This window comes from Microcaecilia unicolor, chromosome 9 (genome assembly GCF_901765095.1).
Source record: "Microcaecilia unicolor chromosome 9, aMicUni1.1, whole genome shotgun sequence".
NCBI classification, from domain to species: Eukaryota; Metazoa; Chordata; class Amphibia; order Gymnophiona; family Siphonopidae; genus Microcaecilia; species Microcaecilia unicolor.
Genome location: NC_044039.1, coordinates 78,260,402 through 78,276,841, shown reverse-complemented (window position 1 = coordinate 78,276,841; position 16,440 = coordinate 78,260,402). Strand labels below are relative to the sequence as shown.

General features: G+C 42.9%; 1 protein-coding gene across 2 annotated transcripts in view; it reads left to right on the top strand.

Annotated features, from left to right (window-relative positions):
• Positions 1 to 16,440, top strand: part of PARVG (parvin gamma) — a 263,533-nt gene that overhangs the window by 140,629 nt on the left and 106,464 nt on the right. For both annotated transcript variants that reach the window (XM_030215420.1, XM_030215419.1), the window contains exons 10-11: positions 5,275 to 5,343; positions 11,491 to 11,592. In XM_030215420.1, coding sequence (XP_030071280.1) covers positions 5,275 to 5,343; positions 11,491 to 11,592 — 171 coding nt within the window. The remainder of the gene's footprint in view (positions 1 to 5,274; positions 5,344 to 11,490; positions 11,593 to 16,440) is intronic.

The following is a 16,440-nucleotide window of genomic DNA, read 5'->3' as shown; positions in this document are numbered from 1 at the left end:
AAAAAACCCAGCCTTTTACTCGCTGCACTAAAAGGCGGCCTCAGTGCACGTCAAAAACACACACTGACGCCAGTGCAGGCCCCCTTTTGCTGCACCTTAGTAAAGGGACCCCTTAAAATTTAAAAGAATTTACAACATCACCAGATAATAGTTTGGGTTGGTGTATGGTTTTCCACATTCAGGGCTTCTTTTACAAGGCTGCTTTACCGATTCTCGGTGTGGCAAATGAGAGGAAGCCCATTCAATTCCTATAGGCTTCCTCTCATTTGCTGCGTGGGAATTGTTAGTGCATCTTTGTAAAAGAAGCCCTTAATGATTTTTTAGCTGGGCTATTTTTCTGGAATTGTTCTTTACTGTTTGTTACATGCACCAATGGCTATTGCAAAAAAAAGTATGATACCACGGCCATTTTACTGCCACGCTAAAAGTGGCAGCAGTGCATGGAAAACCCATGCATTGACACCAGTTCCAGCCACTTTTTACCGCGGCTTAGTCGAAGGACCCCTAAGTTAAGTAATGTTTAAACAAGTAAGTCTTCAAATTTTTACAAAACTGAAAATAACTAAAATAACTTTTTTTTTTTTTTTTAATTTTCTTTTATTAATTTTAATATTATCACATAAAGATGACATTACATCACAATGCTTTGGAAATTCACAATATTCTATATAATACAGTAAACCTAATAATAGAAAGAAAGAATCAAAATAATTTGTCCACAATAAGTGGATCCAAGAACAGGAAATAAACCCACGTATCTAAATACATATCAGAAATAAACATTATATAATAAGTCACATTGACCAGAAGGAATTTAGGAACATACAGCCTAGACAGTACATTTAACTAGAAGTTACCATTTCAGGGGTATCCTTCACATTCTCTCTAGCAGTAATAAATTCTTGTAATCTTTTGGGTGAAGAAAAAAGGTAATTAACTCCATGCAAAGAAATCAAACACTTACAAGGAAATTTAACAAAAAAAGTTCCATCGAGTGAAAGAATTTTTGGTTTAAAAACCATCAACTCTTTCCTCCTAACTAAAGTTTCTTTCGCTAGATCTGGAAAGATCTGAATTTTAGCTCCCATAAAGATGGCATTCATTTTCCGGAAATAAGTACGCAATACCAAGTTTTTATCCGACTCCAGTGCAAAAGTTACAAGCAATGTAGCTCGGTCTGTGATTTCAGACCTTTCAAGAAAATCAGTTAAATTCAAATTTTGCGATTGTTCTGGTGTTCCATTTGTTGAACGCGGAACTTTTTTTAAGTACTGTGTTCTAGTCACTGGAGGGTGACTTTCTGAAGGAATATCCAGAATCTCTAAGAAATACTTTTTTAAAAGTTCAATAGGTGAAATAAACGAAGATGAAGGAAAATTCAAAAATCTTAAGTTGTTCTTTCTAAGCTGATTTTCAATATACTCCATTTTACGTGCCTGGGCATTATTTTCCTTAATTACAGAAACCACAGTAGATTGCATTGATTTTAATTCAGAGTCATACTTTTCAACCTTAGTGGATATCTGTGCATTAATAGATTTTAATTGACTTATTTCAGTCTGGGCATAATTCAATATCTGCTGTAGAGATGTGTTTACCCCTTGGATGGCCTCCCAGAGAGTGTCCATAGTGACTTTTTCAGATTTTGACGAACCTCTTCCTAATCCAGGGGAAAAATCTCCATGGATTATGCCTAGGGGTAAATATCCCCCTTCTGTTGTTATAGTACCTGGGGTAGAGGCGAGGGCTGGTCCTCCCGCAGCCATTGGAAAGTCGCCAACTCCGGATGCTCCCTCATACGGCCCTCTCTCAGCTCCGCTACTCCTTCCATGTTGCGGAGGGGTCAAACCGGAAGGGGGGCTCAATGTAGCTCTCTCAGTACTGTGTTCCAAAGATAGCGTTATGGAACTTCTAGAAGTTTGAACCGGCGTTCCCGGTGGGCGGATTCCAAAGCTCTCCAGTGTGGGTTGCGACATGGTGGGTACATTAACTGCGCTCGAGGAGGTAGGAGCAGCAGTTTTTACCTTTTCTCTTCCCCATTATACCTGGGGAGCGCTCCGTATCGCGAATCCTCAAAGGTAAGCTTCTGGAGCTCTCGCACACACGTCTGGTCAGGCGGCCATCTTGGATCCTACTAAAAGAACTTTGTGATACATATCGAAGTGAAAGCCAAAAATGAGTGGCCTGATAAGAGAATGAGGATTCCAAAATCTTTTTATATTTGATACAAGAAAAAGAAGGGAGTAACAAACGAAATAGGTCTCGTGATTTTGAGCTATCACGAGCCAAAAGACGAAATCAAATTAAAAAAATATTCTGGAGATGTACCATCAAATATCTTAAAAGACTAAACAAGCTATCTTAAGCAAAACTCTCAGATGAATGGGAAGCCAGTGCAGAGGATCAAGGGCAAAAGTGGAACTATCAAATTTTTTAAGATCCAAAATAAGTTTAGCAGCAATATTTTGCAGTAATTGTAATTTCAAACATAATTTCTCTGATACTGATTAGTAAAGAACATTACAATAATCCAAATGACTCATTATACTAGAATGTACCAAAATGGAAAAATGGGTCCTGTCAAAGAATTGTTGAATATGACACAATTGACATAATTTAAAAAGACATTGAAGACAAAGCAAAAAAGGTAATAAAATATTTTCTCATTTCAAGTGTAGTAAAGCATTTTGGTGCACACTAAAGTGTTTCAGCAAATTTCACCAAAGAATGAATGTGTGAAAAAAATATTGGGACCCTTTTACTAAGCTGTACCAAAAGTTGGTCAGAGCTATCACTAGCGCAAGGCTTTCCTGTACACTGATGCCACTTTTAGCTTGGCAGTAAAATGGCCGCACTTCCCATTTTCTCAATTAATGGCCATGTGCTAATTTCCCCATTGGTGCATGGCCATTAGCGCATGAGCCCTTACCAACACCTATTTTCCAGGCAGTAAGGGCTCCCATGCCAATCATGCGCTAATCAGTTGGCACACAGCAATGTAGATGCACTAACCAATTATAGCAGAACATGCCTACTCTCCGCCCCTAACATGTCCCCAGCGCTAAAAAAAGGTATTTTTTTAGCATGTGGGAAGCATGTGCTGATGCCAAAACTGCTGGGGGATGCCTGAGCGCCCTGCGGTAACGATTGTTAACATGCTTAATAAAAGGGCCCCACAATCCCTGGGATTCTATATATTGCGCCTAGCGTTCCACACCAAAATCCAAGTGCATTCTATGACAATACGCGTAACATAATTGGCTTAACAAGTCAATCAGCATTTTTAACAGAACGTAAGAAGCAATAATGAGCACTAATTGACAATAGACTTTATGTGCATAACTCGCTAAGCATATTCTGTAACACACAGCATCTAAATTCTAATGCGTGGAGCCAAAAGGGGGGTGTGGTTATTGGCGGGGAAATAAGCATTTCGCGGGTGTTCCAAAATTTATACGCACTGTTATGGAATATGGCCCTCTGTGCCTACATCTGTGCACCATTATTTACACCACATTTCCCTTGGTGTAAATGGATGCATGTAGTTCTAGGCGCTGGATATCAACTAAGCTTATTCTATATACCGTTCCTAAATCTAGGCATGACTTATAGAATATGCTTAGTTTGATATCTATTCTGCGTTGATTTTTCAGGCGCCATAAATAGAATCTAGCTCAGTGAGGGTAATTTTATAACAGAGTGCCTGGTTTAAGAGAGAAAGTAGGTGTCTATATACTGTAGGTACGATATTGTAAAGGGACATACACTTATGTGTCTTTATAAAATACTAGCATAAGTGGCAGAAATTGTGCCTTCAAGGCAGGTGGGGTATTTATTTCTGCACTTGAACAAATATAAAAGTTCATGTGTAGAGTATGTGAGTAAATATCTACAAATCACACTTGACTTAAACCCATGTTCAGTATTTCAAATAGACAAAAATATTTCGTACTAGGAAAAAGCCTCAGAAATATACAGGTAGATATTTTCTCAAAACATGTTTTCATCATTGGCTAGAAAACCTTCCATATGTTAATAAACTGTAGCATGCAAGTCTCTTATTGCTATTTTACAAAAGCAGATAATATTGCTACTTAGCTGAAAAAATTCCATAGGTCTCCCCTATGTATATGAGTATGCATGTCAATGAATGTATTTTATAATTCACACAGATACTAGTGAACTGCATCCATGCTCTATCCAAACTCTGCCCCTTCTATATGCCTACTAGCAAAATGCATGCTGCCATGTCAATGTATGCAAGTTTACGCTGGTTAGAAGTTTATAACTGACTTTTATGTGGCCTCATACGCTCAAAAAGGAGCATGAGAAAATGATAGAAACAAGCATTCTAACATTTGTTTCAAATAGATATTTTTAACAGATGGATAGCCTAATTTCAATTTCTGCAAACAGCGAATAGTAACATAGGAAGGTTAAGACTTTGAATAAGTCCTTTGCCCATATAAGGCTAGATTCTATATATGGCACCTGAAAATTCCACGTGGAAAAAAATAGGCCTAGGCATATTCTGTAAAGTATGCCTAAATTTGATAGAATAGGCTTAAATTTCCATGTGGTATATAGAATAACACCGAGCACTTCTCCACGCAGCCAAATGTAGTCATGCCATTTAAGCCATGTTTTACTTGGCGTAAACCCCGACACCTAAATTAGGCACAGAGCAGGTGTATTCTACAACAACATGCATAGATTTTAGAAATGCCCACGCCCCGCCCATGGCCATGCCTCCCTCTCAAATATGCAACTTAGAATTTTGGCGCATCACATTCCAGAATACAGTTAATGAGTTGTGTGCATAAATCTTAATGCCAATTAGTGCTGATAATTGCTTGTTAACATCCAATTAACAGTGCTAATTAGCTAGTTAACCATTGTTATAGAATATGCTTTCATTTCCACATGGAAATTAAGGCACCATATATAGAATCCTGGGGATAGGGACTTAAAAACCAGACAAGCTGTTTTAAATTCTATTCTTGATTTTATTGGAAGCTAGTGCAGTCTCTTCAATAAAGAGATGACCTCTCAAATCTTCCCAGTCTAAAAATTAATCTTGCAGAAGTTTCCTGAGGTAATTGTAGTTTTTTTCTGTAATTTAACTGTAACCTCACATTGTAAGTAATTATAGTAATGTAAATGAGGTATCAAAGTTGGCTATGCAGTACTACTAAAACTTTGCTAATCATTTCTGGTAAAGAAAGAAACTATGACTGGAACAAGTGGTAAATGCTATATCTTATTACTCTACAGGCAATAATCCACTTTGTTAACAAGCATCTTGGAAACTTAGGACTCACTGTGAAAGATATTGATTCTCAGGTATGTGGGCTTATTTTAAAACTTAGGAACCTTTTCACTAAAGCGAACAATGGGTGGGCAAATGTTTACTGTGAAACATCCCACATTAATTTTTTACAGGCACAGGACCCTAATGGCAACATTAGCGAAGGACCTGCAAAAAAAAGAAACCCCAGGAAAACATGGTTAATAAAAAGGGCCACGCTGAAACTGTACTTAGTGCACATGAAAGTCCAGTGTTAAGATGCTCTATGCCCAGATTCTAACACCCTTTAGTAAAAGGGCCCCTATCAAACTAAGTTCAAATACTAAGGAGTTCCAAAATGATACTGCCTTATAAGAAATAGAAGTAGACAATAATCCCTTAAATCTAACATGATGTACCGACGAGAAATACAGCGGACATTGTCCTCTTACATGATCAGACTTGTAACCAGTGGAAATATTAACCATTTTACAAAATAGTAAGGAGCCTCACCGTGCAATATTCTAAAAATAGGAGTCCCAAATTTAAACTTATGTGGGTTCCGGCCAGTGGTGTGCTGGTAAATGTTTAACAACAGGCTCTCTCCCCGGTCCACCTCTGCGCCCCCCCCCCCCCCCCCCGTTCACCTCTGCGCCCCTCCCCATCCACCTCTGCGCCCCCCCCCCCAAATTGCAGAGCTGGTTATAGCCGGGGAGAGAGCCTGGGGGGGGGGGCAATCTAATTCATGTTTAATGTGGGATAAAATGCCATAAATAAGTAAATAAAAATAAACTTTTAATGTTGAGCACCTGATTCTCAAAGTGGACATATTCCAAACACTATAATGAAAATAAAATGATTTTTTCTACCTTTGTTGACTGGTGACTTTGTTTTTCTGATCATGCCGGCCCAGTATCCGATTCTGCTGCTATCTGTCCTCTTAACTCCATTTCCAGGGTTTCCTTTCCATTTATTTCTTTACTTTCCGCCTTTCTTCTTCATTTCTTGCCCTACATCTGTAAGTAAAAGCTGGGTCCTCCGCAGACTTGACTGTCCAGTTCAGTGGATCCAGCTTCAGCCTATTTTCTCCATCCATGTGCAGTTATTCTCCTCTCTTCCTTTTCCCTCTTCTCATCTCAATCCTCACTCTTCCCTCCCTTCCATCCATGTCCAGCATTTCTTCTCTCTCCCTTCCCTCTCCTCCATCCATGTCCAGCAACCCTCCTCTCCCCCCTGCCCTGCCCTCCACGCACCCATGTCCAGCAGCAACCCTCCTCTCCCTGCTCTCCATGCACCCATGTCCAGCAACCCTCCTCTCCCCTCCATCCACCCATGTCCAGCAACCCTCATCTCTCCTCCATCCACCCATGTCCAGCAACCCTCCTCTCCCCCTGCCATCCATCCACCCATGTCCAGCAACCCTCCTCTCCTCTGCCCTCCATCCACCCATGCCCAGCAACCCTCCTCTCCCCTGCCCTCCATCCACCATGTCCAGCAACCCTCCTCTCCTCCCTGCCCCCCATGCTCCATCCACCCATGTCCAGCGACCCTCCTCTCCCCCCTCCACTGCATCCACCCATGTCCAGCAACCCTCCTCTCCCCTCCATCCACCCATGTCCAGCAACCCTCCTCTCCCCCTGCCATCCCCTCCATGATCCACCCATGTCCAGCAACCCTCGTCTCCCCCCCTGCCCTCCTCCCCTCCATCTGCCTTCTTCCAGCCCCTCCCCCCTGCTGCCCCAGTCGTCCATCATCCGTCTTCCCTCTGCTCCCCGACGGACCTGGTTTCCTTCCTGCGCCACTGCTTGCCTTTAAAAATTTTATTTTCCTTCGAGGCGTGCCGGCGTTGAAGCGAAGGCTTAGCACAGTTTCAGCCTTCCGTTCCCTTCCCGCGCATCATGGCTCCGCCCTCGCGCAAACAGGAAATACGTCAGAAGAGGGCGGAGCCATGATGCGAGGGAAGGAAACGGAAGGCTGAAACCGAGCTAAGCCTTCGCTTCAACGCCGGCGCGCCTCGAAGGAAAATAAAATTTTTAAAGGCAAGCAGCGGTGCAGGAAGGAAACCAGGTCTGTCGGGGAGCAGAGGAAGATGGATGATGGACGACCGGGGCAGAGAGGGAGCAGAGGCGAGCCGGCTCGCTCTGGCCAACAACCGGCTCGCAAGATGCCAGTAAATTTAACAAGTGGCTCTTGCGAGCCGGTGCGAGCCGGCTCCAGCACACCACTGGTTCCGGCCAATTTTCAGCAGGGGCCCACAAAAGACAATTATGTGGGCTCTGGCTGAATATCAGCCTGGACCTTCATAACTTTTTTAATGTTTCGCAGCCCTCTGATCCTTCTCCCTTAGAACAGCCCCCCTTCTGATTCCCCTCCTCCATGAAACAGCAATACCCCCACCCAACACTCCCCCATCATCATCATAGTTCCCCCCAGCCTACCTAATATCCCTGGTGGTCCAGTTTGGGGTGGGGGTGGGGGAAGGAGTGAACCCCAGTCATTCCTGCCTCTAGTGTCTGCCTCATCAAAATGGCTGTTGCAACCTCTTTATGAGGCAGCCGCTAGTGATTGGGTTTTGCTTCTGTCTCCAACCCCCTCCTCCCCCACTGAACCACCAGGGATGCAAGTAGGCCATGGGGGCCTATGGTGATAGTGGTGATGGGGGTTTCATGGTGTTTTTGCTGTTTCAGGGAAGGGGGATTGGAAAGAAAGGCTGTTTCAGAGGGAGGGGGATCAGAAGGGTGGTTGTTCCAGGGGGATCGGAGGAGCTGGAAAACATTTGAACATCGGCCAGTGCCTGAATGTAGGACAACTTTTGAGCTGTCCTAAATTTGCCCATTTAACTATGTGGGTCCCGGCATTGAATATTGCTAGCACCTGCATAACTGCTGGCTTCTCCCCAACCTTGCCCCCTGTACCGCCCCTAACCTGCCCACTTTTTTTGATGACTGTTAGTCGATATTCAGTGGCACCGTCTGGTTAACGGCCATTGAATAATGGCAGTTGGGTGGCCATGAGCAATTTAAGCAGGCAGGAGAGGCTTAAATCGCTTTGAATATCGGGCTCCATATGGTGTATCCAGTCTACTCATCCATGCCATCTTCTTTCCCTTCCTCTCCCTCTCCCTCAGAAATCATATGTACCTGTCCCAAGCTTACTTGAATTAAAATACAGTTTTTGTTCCAATCACCTCTACTGGGAGGCCATTCCACAAATTCACCACCCTTTCTCTGAAGGAGTTACTTCTGAATCTGTCCCTGTTCACCTTCGTTCTATGCTCCCTCATTCCAGAGCTTCCTTTCAATTGAAAGAGTCTCGCCTCCTGTGCATTTATGCCACTCAGGTACTTAAATATTTCTATCATATCTTGCTCTTCCACCTTTCTTCCCAAGTATAAATATTGAGATCTTTAAGTTTGTCCCCATACAATTTATGATGAAGACCACTGACCATTTTAGTAGCCTCCCTCTGGACCGACTCCATCCTGTTTATATCTTTTTGACAGTGTGGTCTCCAGACTTGTAAACAATGGGGGGAATTCTATATATGGCACCAAAAGTAACTGTACTTAGCGCTATTCTATGAACCGTGCCTATAGAATACGTGTACACCCATTCCCGTGACTAAATTTTAGTTGTGGCCATTTATGCCACCTAAATCCTGATGTAAATGCTCACACCTAACTTAGACATAGATCGAGCATATTCTATTAACAGCGTGCACAATTTTTAGGAATGCCAGCGACCCGCTGTGAAGAAACTGTGTGTTTTAAGTCTGTAAAATCTATTGGATATTTTCTTGCATTGATTATATTCTGAAGTGTATTTCTCCTATTTGGCCAGTAGGTGGGTGTTCTTTGCTGTAAAGCTGTTACAGAGAACTGAGGAATCCTTTTACTAAGGTGCACTGAAAATGGCCTGTGGTAGTGTAGGCGCAGGTTTAGGCACGCGCAGAATCATTTTCGGCGCACCTGTAAAAAAAAGCCTTTTTAAAATTTTGCCGCAAATGGACTTGCGGCAAAAAGAAAATTGCCACACGTCCATTTTAGGTCCTGACACTTTAGTGCCAGCCATTGACCTAGTGGGAAAGACTCACACTGTAACTGGGCTGGTAATAACCTATGAGCAACAAATGCCAGAAAATAAAAAATATTTTTCAGACACATGCCAAAAATGAAATTACCACAAGGATCACATGGTAGCTGGGCAGTAACTTGGAATTTGCGTGCATTGGGCGCGAGTAGGCGCTTACGTGGCTTAGTAAAAAGGGCTCCTGAGTGTTTTTCTTTAGTTTGACACAAAGAGGAAGCAAGAAGCAGTATATATTTGAAATCTTGTTGACTGGGCTCTGATTGGCCCAGGAGCTCATCTAATTTGGACTTTACTGGTTTTGAGTTCAGTTTCAAACCCGAGAGAAGGAAGAGAGAGAGAGAGAGAGAGAGAGGAGAGAGAGACGAGAGAGAGAGAGGAGGAGAGAGAGAGGAGAGAGTTCTTTGCTGAAGCCCTGTAAAAAACAGTTATATTTGTTAACTAGTAAACAACTATATATGTCCTGATCTCCCCGGGTACTTTCTAGAAAGTATGCAAATGTTTAGTTAGTTTACTAATTGATCTATTTTCAGTTACTTGTTACTGTTTGCTAATTGCACATTTTTTGTCCACTGTTCCAAGTTCTGAGAATAAACACATTTGTTTGTTTGTTCTGCCTGTCTGGACAGATAAAGATCCTGGTGGTTTGGGTGTTGGGTCTATGAGTGCTTTCTGGGAACTGAGGACCACTGGGACTATGGTTCCAGTAACCTAGAAATCACTGGGGATAATTTGAGAGCGGGAGACTCACCCACAGGTGGTTGTGACCCAGTCGGTGGGAGGAGGGTGCTAGTGTAGAGCACCAAATGGCAGGTTGTCCTGAGCTGTGCTGGGGATAGACCCTTTAAGTGGCCGCAGGGTAACCCCAGGTGGGCGGTCAGGCGTTTCGTCATACCCGCCCATGCACTCTCATGGCCACGCCCCCTTTGAGATCTACACTTTAGAATTTACATGCACTGTTTTACAGCTTACGATTAGAAAGTTGTCTGCATAAACTCTAATTAGTGCCAATTAGTGCCAATAATTGCTTGTCATTGGCCAATTCTCAGTGACAATTGACTTGTTAATCAATTAAGTTTCATGTGCAATTTAGCTGCACTGCCAAATTTGTGCATGCAACTTTAGTCTCCATATATGTAATTCCCCCCAATATTCTAAATGAGGTCTCACTAGAGTCTTGTACAGGGGCATCATCACCTTCTTTTTCTTACTGGCTATTTCTCTACCTATGCACCCAAGCATCCTTCTAGCTTTTGATGTTGCCTTTTCAACCTGTTTGACCACCTTAACATCATCACATATGATCACACCCAAGTCCCTCTCTTCTTTCATGCACAAAAGTTCTTCACCCCCTAAACGGTACTGTTCCCTGGGGCTTTTGCAACCGATTATGCATGACCCTGCATTTTTTAGCACTAAATTTTAGCAGCCAAATTCTGGATCATTCTTCAAGCTTTGCTAGGTCCTTCCTCATATTATCCACACCATCAGGGGTGTCTACCCTATTGCAGATTTAGGTATCATCCACAAAGAGGCAAACTTTGCCAGACAGCCCTTCAGCAATATCGCTTACAAAATTGTTAAAAAGAATTGGACCAAGAACGGAACCTTGTGGCACACTATTGGTAACATCCTTTTCCTCAGCATGAGCTCCATTTACCACTACCCTCTGTCACCTTCCACTCAACCAGTTCATAACCCAAGTCAGGCACTTTAGGGCCTATACCGAAGGCATTCAGTTTATATAATAGTTGTCTATGAAGAACCATGTCAAAGGCTGTGCCAAAATCGAAATACACCACATCTAGCGCTCTCCCTCAATCCAACTCGCTGGTCACCTAGTCAAACAAATTAATCAGATTTATCTGACAAGACCTACCTCTAGTGAAACCATGCTGCCTTGGGTTCTAGAATCCAGAGTTTTATCTAGTACTCTGCGCAGGTTCCACTACTTCATGATTAAACACTGGCATACTTAATCTCTAACGCTGGTGTTTTATAGTTTTCACAGTTTGATTTTATATATAAATGGTATTGGTTCCCTGAAGGCTCAGATGATTCTGTGTGCTTACATGTGTAAAAGTACTCTGACTAAAGCACTTCTATTTTTATTTGTAGTTTTCAGATGGGGTTATCTTGATTTTGCTAATCGGACAACTAGAAGGTTATTTTCTGAATCTAAGTGAGTTCTTTCTTACCCCCTGCTCTGATGCTGAAATGGTAAGTTATTTATAAACCTATTAGCACACAGTGATTTGGGGTGAAATCCATTTATTTATTTATGAATTCTTGTATTCCACTATTATCCAGAAACAGGTTTTGGTTCAATGTGGATTACAATATACAATTAAATAAAGTTACAATAGTGTGTTGTAGTCATAGAGCAGAGTCTCGTTAGTGATTTACGGGCACAGAGTGGAATGTGACAAAGTTACCCTATGGGTTTAGCTACAGAATTATTTTGAAGAGGTAGGTCTTCATTTCTTTTCTGAACTGAAGATAGTTGGAAATACTTCTTGTGGCCTTGGGTATTGAGTTCCACCATTGGAGCCCAGATAACTAAATCCCAGTGTGTAGATAGTTTTGTACGTTATGCTTCTGCAGTTGGGTAGATTTCAAGTAGCCTCTAGTTTCGGGGTTTCTGTTTCTTGGGGATAATTCAATCAGATTTAGCATGTATTCAGGAGCCATTCCAAATAGTATTTTGAAGATGAAGGTGCCAGTTTTGAAGAACAGTCTTTCCTTGATTGGAAGCCAGTGTAGCATTTCAAGCAGTGGAGTTCTTTTTATGTATTTCGATTTTTAAAAATATCAGCCTTGCTGCCATATTTTGAAGGGTTTGCAATGATTTTAGTGTGTTTTATTTATACCCTACATATACTGCATTACAATAGTCTAGTTGTGCCATTATCAACGATTGTAGTACTAGTCGGAATGATTGTCTGGAGAAATAGTCTCTGATCCTTCTCAGTTTCCATAGTGTTCTGAAACACTGCTTTATTGATATCTGCAAATCTGGAAAACTAGATTTCGGATTTCAAAACTGCCAGATAGTATTAAAACTCTCTTTCCTTGACTGTAATTGTACTGAACTCTTTCCCATCTCCCATCCTCATCCCACCTGGCTTTCTGCAGACAATCTAAAACGATTAGGAGGGGCTAGTTTCTGTTCAGAGCTGGGCACTTCAAGGGCCTCACTTGTCTCCTGCCCTCAAGGAAACTCACTCAGATAAGACTTTTGTGCTAGCTTTCTTCCAGGAATTCCTACTCTAAAACTGTACTTTTGGACATTTCTGGTGCATTTTGTAACCTTGTCTTCCCCTTATCCTAACCAGCTGTGTAGATAAGTGGCTTAATACAATTCTAGAGATAGGTTTTACAACAAACACAATCCACACAATCCCTTGCCCCTCATCCCACCCACCCCAAGACTTCCACTTCCTAAATAGCTTCCTACATACACTACTTATCACAAATTAACTCCACCCAAATACAAATCTCTCTGCCTGTGTGGCTTAAGAGTAAAGTAATCTTGCATACTCTAACCCCATCATAGCATACCTATTCATACCAAATACATCAGCATGGACTCTTATTCTCTGTAATAATTGTGGTGCTTTAGTTTCAAGGCCAATCATCTGGACCACTAAAAGCTTGTCCTATATGTCATCAGTTCGCTAGTTTAAAAAAGGAGCTTAGTAAACTAAGGAGGAATTAGATACACTTAAAGCAGCTTCAAAGACTCCACAAAATCATACTGCTCAGAATCAAACCAAATTCACACCACTGCCTCAAAGGATAAACCACCTAAAAATAGATGGTTCACAGTAGGCTCAGGCAGAGTTCGTTATGTGACACACAAGCATCCGCCCTCACAAGTTTTGCCCCTACAGAATTCTTTTGCGCCATTATAGCACTGTGATATGCCTGAAAATAGAACGGATGCAGAAGAAAAAGGAATGAAGGTGGAACAAAAAGATAGGAAGATACCCAAAGGGTTAAGACACCCCCAAATCACTAAAACACTACCAGGAAATGTAGATGGAATGCAATGACCGCAAATGCTCACAGTCTAAGCAATAAAGTTCATGACCTTCAAGCCCTGATGGTGGAGGCAGTCTTAGACATTGTTTGCAATCACGGAGACGTGGCTAAATGGTTCCCATGAATGGGATGCAAACATACCAGGCTATAATCTATTTAGGAAGGATAGAGAGGGTTGTAAAGGTGGAGGAGTAGCTCTGTATGTGAGAAATGATATCACGGCGACTGAAATGACAGGGACCTGGGGAAAAGAAGAAGCGATATGGATCACCTTAAAAAGAGATGATAGAACCTCAGTCCATGTGGGTGTTGTCTACAGACCCCCGACACAACTGGAAGAACTAGATAGGGATCTGATCGCGGATATTCAAAAGTTAGGAAAGAAGAGGGAGGTGCTGTTGCTGGGAGATTTTCAATCTGCCGGATGTAGATTGGAAGGTTCCATCGGCAAATCGGAGAGAAGTAGACAGATCGTGGATGCTTTCCAAAGTGTTTTGCTCAGACAAATGGTGACGGAACCACGAGGGAGGGAGCGACGCTGGATCTGGTGCTCACAAATGGGGGATAGCGTGTCAAATGTCCGAGTGGGTGCCCACCTGGGCGGCAGTGACCATCAAACGGTTTGGTTTGATATGACTGCTGTAGTGGAGGGCAGCCACTCAAACTGCTATGGTTCTCTAAGCAAGTGGCTGAGAAAATAAAGGCTAAAGAGTTCGCATTCCAGAAATACCAAAAAAACTCAAGACGAGGAACACGGGGAGGAATACCAGAGGAAACTGAAAGAAGCCAAGAGAGAGGTACGTCTGGCGAAAGCGCAAGCGGAAGAACAAATGGCTAGAAAGGTAAGGAGGGGTGACAAAAGTTTCTTCAGGTATATTAGTGAAAGGAGAATGACTAAAAAGGGAATTGTGAGACTAAAAGATACTGCGAACCGCTAGGTAGATAGTGATGAAGGAAAAAGCAAATTTGCTAAATAGATACTTTTGTTCTGTTTTCACAGAAGAAAATCCTGGAGCAGGACCGCGATGGACTGGAAAAAGTACAAATGATAGTGGAGTGGATACAGCATCATTTACAGAAGAGAGTGTGTATGAACAACTTGTATAGCTAAAGGTGGACAAAGCCATGGGACGGACGGGATCCACCCCAGGATATTAAGGGAGCTCAGAGAGGTCCTGGCGGGTCCTCTTAAAGATTTGTTTAATAAATCCTTGGAGACAGGAGATGTTCCGAGGGATTGGAGAACGGCGGAGGTGGTCCCTCTTCACAAAAGTGGTGATAGGGAAGTAGCTGGAAACTACAGGCCGGTAAGCCTCACTTCGGTTATTGTGAAAAGTAATGGAAGCGATGCTGAAGGAAAGGATAGTGAATTTCCTGGAGCCAATAAGTTGCAAGATCCGAGACAACATGGTTTTACCAAAGGGAAATCATGCCAAACGAATCTCATTGAGTTTTTTGATTGGGTGACAGGAGAATTGAATCAGGGACGAGCTATGGACATAATCTACTTAGATTCAGCAAAGCTTTTGACACGGTTCCCCACAGGAGGCTTTTAAATAAACTGGATGGGCTGAAGATAGGACCTAAAGTGGTGAACTGGATTAGGAACTGGTTGACGGACAGACGCCAGAGGGTGGTGGTGAATGGAGTTAGCTCGGAGGAGGGAAAGGTGAGTAGTGGAGTGCCTCAAGGATCGGTGCTGGGGCCGATTCTGTTCAATATATTTGTGAGTGACCTTGCCGAAGGGTTAGAAGGTAAAGTTTGCCTATTTGCGGATGATACTAAGATCTGTAACAGAGTGGACACCCCGGAGGGAGTGGAAAACATGAAAAAGGATTTGAAGAAGCTAGAACAATGGTCTAAGGTCTGGCAATTAAAATTCAATGCAAAGTGATGCACTTAGGGAATAGAAATCCACGGGAGACGTATGTGTTAGGTGGCGAGAGTCTGATAGGTTCAGACGGGGAGAGGGACCTTGGGGTGATAGTATCTGAGGATTTGAAGGTGACGAAACAGTGTGACAAGGCGGTGGCTGTATCTAGAAGGTTGTTGGGCTGTATAGAGAGAGGTGTGACCAGCAGAAGAAAGGGGGTGTTGATGCCTCTGTATAAGTCGTTGGTGAGGCCCCATCTAGAGTATTGTGTTCAGTTTTGGAGGCCGTATCTTGCTAAGGATGTAAAAAGAATCAAAGCGGTGCAAAGAAAAGCTACGAGAATGGTATGGGATTTGCGTAACAAGACGTATGAGGAGAGACTTGCTGACCTGAACATGTATACCCTGGAGGAAAGGAGAAACGGGGGTGATATGATACAGACGTTCAAATATTTGAAAGGTATTAATCCGCAAACGAACCTTTTCCGGAGATACGAAGGCGGTAGAACGAGAGGACATGAAATGAGATTGAAGGGGGGCAGACTCAAGAAAAATGTCAGGAAGTATTTCTTCACGGAGAGAGTGGTGGATGCTTGGAATGCCCTCCCGCGGGAGGTGGTGGAGAGGAAAACGGTAACGGAATTCAAACATGCGTGGGATAAACATAAAGGAATCCTGTTCAGAAGGAAAGGATCCTCAGGAGCTTAACCGAGATTGGATAGCAGAGCTGGTAGTGGGAGGCGGGGCTGGAGGTTGGGAGGCGGGGATAGTGCGGGGCAGACTTATACGGTCTGTGCCAGAGCCAGTGGTGGGAGGCGGGACTGGAGGTTGGGAGGCAGGGATAGCGCTGGGCAGACTTATATGGTCTGTGCCAGAGCCGGTGGTGGGAGGCGGGGCTAGTGCTGGGCAGACTTATACGGTCTGTGCCCTGAAGAGCACAGGTACAAATCAAAGTAGGGTATACACAAAAGTAGCACACATGAGTTGTCTTGTTGGGCAGACTGGATGGACCGTGCAGGTCTTTTTCTGCCGTCATCTACTATGTTACTATGTTACTATGTAAACACTTTGTTGTGACTGCTGCTACTTGATTTTCCAGAGATAGATGATTATCTAGAATGATTTCCAGTATCTTTAGTTGCGGTTCGATTT